The sequence below is a fragment of the Elephantulus edwardii genome, unplaced genomic scaffold (genome assembly GCF_000299155.1).
Source record: "Elephantulus edwardii isolate Elephantulus edwardi_28Jun2011 unplaced genomic scaffold, EleEdw1.0 scaffold00184, whole genome shotgun sequence".
Classification (NCBI taxonomy): Eukaryota; Metazoa; Chordata; class Mammalia; order Macroscelidea; family Macroscelididae; genus Elephantulus; species Elephantulus edwardii.
In genome coordinates, this window is record NW_006399934.1 from 5,230,360 (window position 1) to 5,237,472 (window position 7,113).

The 7,113-nt window shown below is 36.0% G+C and overlaps 1 protein-coding gene across 1 annotated transcript in view; it reads right to left on the reverse strand.

The window, feature by feature from the left end:
• Positions 1 to 6,830: 6,830 nt before the first annotated feature.
• The window catches only part of LOC102855833 (39S ribosomal protein L37, mitochondrial-like), a 1,257-nt gene continuing 974 nt past the window's right edge, over positions 6,831 to 7,113 (reverse strand). The window contains exon 2 of the mRNA XM_006896311.1: positions 6,831 to 7,100. Coding sequence (XP_006896373.1) covers positions 6,831 to 7,100 — 270 coding nt within the window. The remainder of the gene's footprint in view (positions 7,101 to 7,113) is intronic.

Consider the following 7,113-nt stretch of genomic DNA (forward strand, 5'->3'; position numbering starts at 1 on the left):
TGCATCCTGTTTCCATACCTTTTCAATCTGCCTGCAGAACAGATCATTCAGGAAGCTGGGCTTTATGAGGAGGAATGTGGCATCAGGATTGGAGGAAGACTTATTAACAACCTGTGTTATGCAGATGACAGGACCTTCCTTGCTGAAACTAAGGAGGATATGAAGCATTTGCTGTAGAAGGCCAAGGACTATAATCTTCAAAATGGATTGAAGCTGAACATCAGAAGGCAAAGATTCTCATCACTGGACTGATTGACAATTCCATAATAGATGGAGAAGAGTTTGAGGTTGTTAATGATTAAAGTTTGCTCAGCTCAACAATCAACAAAGCAGTCAGGAAATCAAAAGACAAACTACATTGGGAAAATATGCTGTCAGGGACCTTTACAGAGTACTGAAATGCAACAATGTCAGCCTAAAGACTAAGATGCACCTAATCCAGGCCATGGTCTTCACAATTACTTGCTATGCATCAGAGAGCTGGACAACAACTAAGGATGACAGAAGAAGAATCGATGCCTTCAAGTTGTGGTACTGGAGATGAGTCTTGAACATACCATGGACTACCAAGAAGACAAATACTTCTGTCTTGGAGAGGATGAAACAAAATTTCTCCTTAGAGGCTAATATTTGGAAGCTACGCCTCACATACTTTGGACATGTGGCCAGGAGGGACTGGTTCTTGGAGATGAACATCATATTCAGAGGAATGGAAGGACACCACAGGAGTGGAAGGACACCACAGGAGAGGAAGACCCCAGAAGAGATGGATTGATACAGTCACTGGGGCAATGAGGTTAGTGTGTTGGAATTGGTGAGGCTAGTTCAGGACGGGCGGGGTTCAGAGTTACAGGCAACTTAACGACACATAACAACAAAACCAACAATAATCATACATGTATGCCTAGTGTTGCAGAGGTTACAGCTTTGACAGCTAACTAACAAAAATATTAGTGATTCTCACTGACCGGTTTCTATTCAAAAGAAAGATGTAGCAATTTGCTTCAGCTCTGGGGGCCTAGTGGTAAGAAACTGCTCTGCCAAATATAAGACATATGGTTTGAATCCACCAGTTGCTCCATAGGAGAGAAGTGGGAAATCTGCTCTTGTGCATTTATTTTACCTCTAAAAATCCACTGGATGGTCAGCTATGAGTCAATTTTGACTCAGTGGTACATTACAACAACAATATAGAGTTTTCACCTCAGGTATATGTACAGACATATGTACATATAATTTCATAATAAATATGTTAATGTATATGGATCTCTCTTAAGGAATTTTACATCATAATACTCAATCTATCTTCTTACTAATCACCATTATTTTATTTTATAGTTTATATCTGCTAGCACAGAGAAGAAAAAACACACACAAGCATACATACATGAAAATCTCATCTGAATTTTTTTTTTTGTTTGGGCAAAAGAATTATGTTTTATAGATAATTCCAATTTGCTAATTTGCTGATTAATTGAACTAAGCCAAAGTTCCCCCAAATTAAGGATAAACTGATTTGAAATATGGTCAAATAAGAAATAATAAATCTGTATGCACCTCCCTACTGAGGATTATTAGAAAAAAAAATCTTACATATTGATTAGTCTACTAGGATGCTTTACCCTTACATAAAAGCACTCAACTTTTTTTTTCTGGCATTGTAATTAATCCTAAAATTTCCTGTGAAGCAGCACAATTTACTTAATAGGGAGAAAATAAAAGTAACTCAGCCTTTTTTTTTACATAAAATATTTTCCTAATTACCCCGATTCAGTTGTTTACTGCACAAAAAGCTCTGAATGTAAAGAAAATGCTGTTCCAGTGCTCATTTAAATTTATTAAAAATGTCTTACTTTTACATCTTTCTGTTTTGAAGAAGAACGGTAATTTCCTTAAAAATACTAATGATGAGTGTAATATGAAGACGATAACCAGAAAAAGAGAATGTCTGGCACTTTACTGATTGGTAACAATATAAACAGTCTTGTCTCTTTGTGCAAATATCTCTATTGAAGACAGAGATGTGGAAATGTTGGGAAATAGGAGGAGGTTCCTGGTAACTGGCTAGATTAAAGGTTGAGTAAGTAAAGATCATTTTATGTCATCAATCATTTGACCTAAGACTCATGTTGTTGTTCTTGTTGTTGTTGAGTAATATCAAATTAGAACTGACTCATAGCTGACCCTCCAGCAGATTTTCAGAGGCAGTTTAATTGCATAAGAGGAGATTGCTCATCCTTCTCCAGTGAAGCAGCTGTTGGATCCAAACTACACGCCTTTGGGATTATAGCACAACTTCTTTACCATTTGACCACCAAGTTTGCTAGAAGCATAACTAGCAAATAGGGTGGTTAAGGTCTGTGAAAGTTCTAAATATTTTAAATAGTAAAAATGGTAAGACTTAATCTGGAAATACTAAACCGTATTAAAATGACTTTATAGAATTTATAACAGGTGAGAATCAAAACAATTACAGTAAATTTGTTCTTTATATCTGTCATTCGGCTATTCCTGAAATGTGTAAAGTTGATTTTATTGTTGTAGTTTTCTATCATTTTTAGTATTTCCTGACTTACTGACCTTAGTTTGGGATGTATAATATAATACAAGCTATCTCTGTATATGTAAGTGTGTCTCTTTTCATCATTTTGACCATGAATAAAGAGTAAGATGCTTAAGGCCAATATTAGAAGACAACTGAAAAAAGAAGACAACAGAAAAAAAAGAATGGATAATAGAATAATTTGGAATAGACATTATTGATCTTTCTTACCTGCTACATTTTCCTGTACTTAAACTGATCCATCTTTCCTTTCAAAGAAAAAAAATAATTAAGCATTTTTATCTTCCTTGTTGAATTGCTTTTAGTTATAAATGCAAATCATTTTTTTTTAAAAGTATAAAGACTGTCATTAAAATGTAGATTATCCCCAGAGGTACGCAGTTCCAATCTACCAGATGCTCTGCTGGAGAAAGAGGGGCAATCTCCTCTTGTACAGTCAGATGCGATTTGATGGTACACACACAAAAAAATAATAAAACAGTAAAAATCTTTAAAAAATGTAGATTATCAGAGTTAAAAACTCTTACTCTTAAAACTTCACATTAGTGAATTCATAGTACACAGCACGGAACAGACAACTTTTATTAATAATTTATATCATTAACAATTTTAAAAATCAGTAATCAAGTCTTTCTCATTAAGGCATTGTAAAACAATTAAAATATAGAAGTTTCGTGTCTTATCTATAATTATACTAACTTACAGATTCCTTTTCAGTGCTGTAAAACATGACATGACCAACAAGCACTGAAAGAAGTTCAGGTGGCCTGGTGGTAAGAAGTTGTGCTGTAATTTCAAAAGCACATGGTTCAAATGCACTAGCTACTCTGTGGGAGAAATTTTGGCAATCTCCTCCCATGCAATTCACTGTCTCTGAAAACCGGTTGGAAAGCCAGCTATAAATAAGTTCTGACTCAATGGCATGCAACAACAAAAAACACTAGAAATGCTCTGACTCAATTGCTAGATAGAATTTTCGAGATAGTTGAATGTGAGGGGGGGGAAAAAGAGAGGGAAAAGTAGTTTTAATAACTCAATAACTTCACATACCAATACACAGTCACAAAATCTAAGGCAATCATATTCTATATATGTCTGCTTTGGAAATAATTCGTCACAAGTAATTTATTTTGGGAGCTTTTCATAGTTAGAAATGTTCTTTGTCTGATTTAGTTCTTATTCATCTATATTTATTTCCATAGTAAATATTTTGTTTCTTATCAGCTAAATAAAACATGTGAAGCACTATCAAAGATGTTAAATGTTACAGTGACTAACATACAAGAAATATGATAAATGTTAACAGTTGTTAGTATGTAAGCACTATTTCTAAAATGTTTGAATAGTAGATATTATTTAACTAAATTGATCATTAAAATAGTATAGAGATGATTACACATAAGATTATCATCTAGATCACCATATGAGGAGCGATCTAAGTGTTTTCTTCCTACAAATCAGAAGTATATTAATCTCCTATGGAATGTTTAATTTAGAAAAACTTACAGCAAATTTACAATGGAGACATTGAGAGGTTGCATTAATTATTCAATTCTTCAAATGAAGAAGAATGCAGGAATAAAATAATGATCTGAACTGATATCTACTTTGGATATTTGCAATCCATTTTTGCTCTTTTACCTACCATCTCCCACAACCACTTTTTAAAGATATCAGCTATGTCACAAACTTCTAATCATTTGAAGGGGGGGTGGGGGAATCAATAGTTATTGCTTCTGGTGAGGTGGTCTCTGATTTTATCTGCATTATCCCCCTATAGCCTCCATACATTCAGAAGATGTAAATCTGTCCCATTCTTACCTGCAAGACCATGAACTGAGAATCTTTGCTGTTATTAGTGGTCATGTCTGATCACAGGAAGATGGTGTACCTCATGAGAAAGCATTACATTTCTCCCAATACGTCCTCCACTTCACACACAAACGCACGTATCCAAGGCTGTACTAATTATGTGAGGATATATTTGAGTGCTTTTATTCTTGAAAAACAATGGGATGTGACTATATTTCAATTACTCTCCTTGTTCTGAGCTATTATCTTGATCTTTCCACCCCTCCGGAGACTTCTGTTTTCTTCTCATAGGAGACTATCAAAAAGCAGTTTGACTTTGTCAAAATTCTCTCAGGAATTTCCATGGACAAGTGTCTCCCTAACTATTTTTTAGGTAAATGCAAGCATTTAGAAGGTAAAAAGGTAAAAGTGAAAAGGCAAAATAAATAACAGTTACATATAAGGAATGATTTGGTTTTATAAGAACTGCTCCCACAGACTATGAACACAGTACAATATAAACTCAGGTGAAAAGTATTATCACAATCAATTGCTTGACTAACCTTAACTGTTAATACAAAACATTCATATTTTTATTTTTGTTTGAAATAATAAAGTTATTTATAAAAATAGCTAGGAAATTAACTTTACAATAATACAGCTACTATTTCCTCCAGCACTTGTCTGTCAGATGCTATCCTACAGCAGAGCTCCCACATTACAACAGGCTAGAAAGGAGGATTGATCAGTGTCTTCTGAAATAACAGACCTTCAGGAACCCTATGAACAATAAAGCACAATTACACAGTTAGAGAATTAGATATAGCTCTGGAGGTAGAGCTCTCACATTAGAAAACACTAAAATATGAGAAGGAATAGCTGGCACCTATGAAGTAGAAATACAGGAAAACTGGACTTTGTAAAAAAGTAAAATGGAGCACATAACAATTTGACATATTTGTCATTGTTGTTGTTAGATGCTGTTGAGTCGAGTACAACTCACCTACGAACAAATCATTTAAACACTATTCTACCCTGTGCCATCTTCACAATCTCTGACACATTCAAGCTCATTGTTGCAGTCACTATGGCATTCCACCTGGTTGAGGATCTTCCTTTCTTCTGCTGCCCCTCCACCTTTCCACGCTTGATGTTCCTCTCCAAGGATTAACATCTCCTTGTAACATGCCCAAATATGTGAAATGGAGCTTCATCATCTTCGCCTCCAAGGAACACTCTGGTTGCATCTTCTCTGAGACCTATCTGTTTATTCTTTTGACAGCCCAGGGGATCTTGAGCACTCTTTTCCAACATAACAATTCCAAGACATCAGTTTTTTTCTTCTGTCATTGATAGTCATGGTTTCAATTAGGCACAGTTTAGTCTTCAAATTGACAGACATTATTGCTTCTCTGTACTTTGACAAGCGCTTCCACAGCATAATTTCCCAATGCGATGCTTTTTTTTATTTCTTAACTGCTGATTCCAAGAGTACTGAGGGTCTAAGCAAGATAAGATTGTTGACAATTTCAATTGTTTCTCCATCTAACTATTGGCCTGGTTGTAAGAAATTTTGTCTTCTTGATGTTGAGATATACTACATATTGGATGCTCTAGTCTTTGCTCTTCTGCTGTAAGCATTTCAAGTTGTCCTCCATTTTAGCAAGCAATATTGTGCCACCTGCATAAAGCAGATTATTGATGAGACTCCCTCTGATCTTGATGTAACATTCTTCTTCATGTAGTCCAGCTTCTTAAATAATTTTCTCAGTTTACAGACTGAATAAGGATGGAGAAAGATACGGCCTTGATACAAACCATTATTGACTTTAAACCATGTGGTTTTCCCTTGCTTTGTTCAGACAACAGCTTCTTGGTCTATATGTAGGTTTTTTATGGGTATGTTTAGATGTTCTGGGATTCCTATTCTTCTTAATGTTAACCACAGTATTTTACAATCCACACAATCAAATGCCTTTGAATAGTCAATAAAACACAAAAATATGTTCTTTTGGTATTCTCTGTTTTCTTCCAAGATCCATCTGACATCTGCAATGATATCTCTGGTGCCACAATCAGCTTATCTTCTGGAAGTTCTTTGTCAATGTATTGATTTAGTTGTTTTTTTTAAAAAAAATAATCTCAGGAATATTTTGCTTGTATGTGATATTAATGATGTCAATAATTTCCACATTCTTTTGGATCACCTTTTTTTTTTTTCAGGTTCCAGAGATGGCATTTAATTGGCTAGTGTGATACACACCACAGGCATAGACACAAATGGGAGTCCCTCTTTCAACAACATCTTCATATCAACTATAGGCTTCGGAGCATGTGGAGGCCCTTTCTTCTTAGGGAGACCACCAGGCTACACAGGGACCACAGGCTACACAGGCTCTGGGCAGAGCCCAGGGACTACCCAAGATGCAGGATCTTCAGTGGGAGAAGGGCAAAAGGGCTCTGAATAATCTTCAGCTCACACAGCACCATGCAAATACAGAGCGAGGAACTTCTTGAATGTTTCTGGCTGGTAACCAACTGGCCCTACAGGTTCCACCATCACTTTCTTCTTGATCACTGGGCGACACCAAAAATGCTCATAGAGGAGCTGGTCTGAGTCCACCCAGACCAGATTCTTGACACCTGCATCCGAGGCCAGGTCGGTGGTGTTCAGCTGGAACACCAGGAACTGAAAAAGGCGGCCATCAGTGCCCACACTCTGCACAGTCACTGGCTGCTCCAAAACCTTGGGATCATCC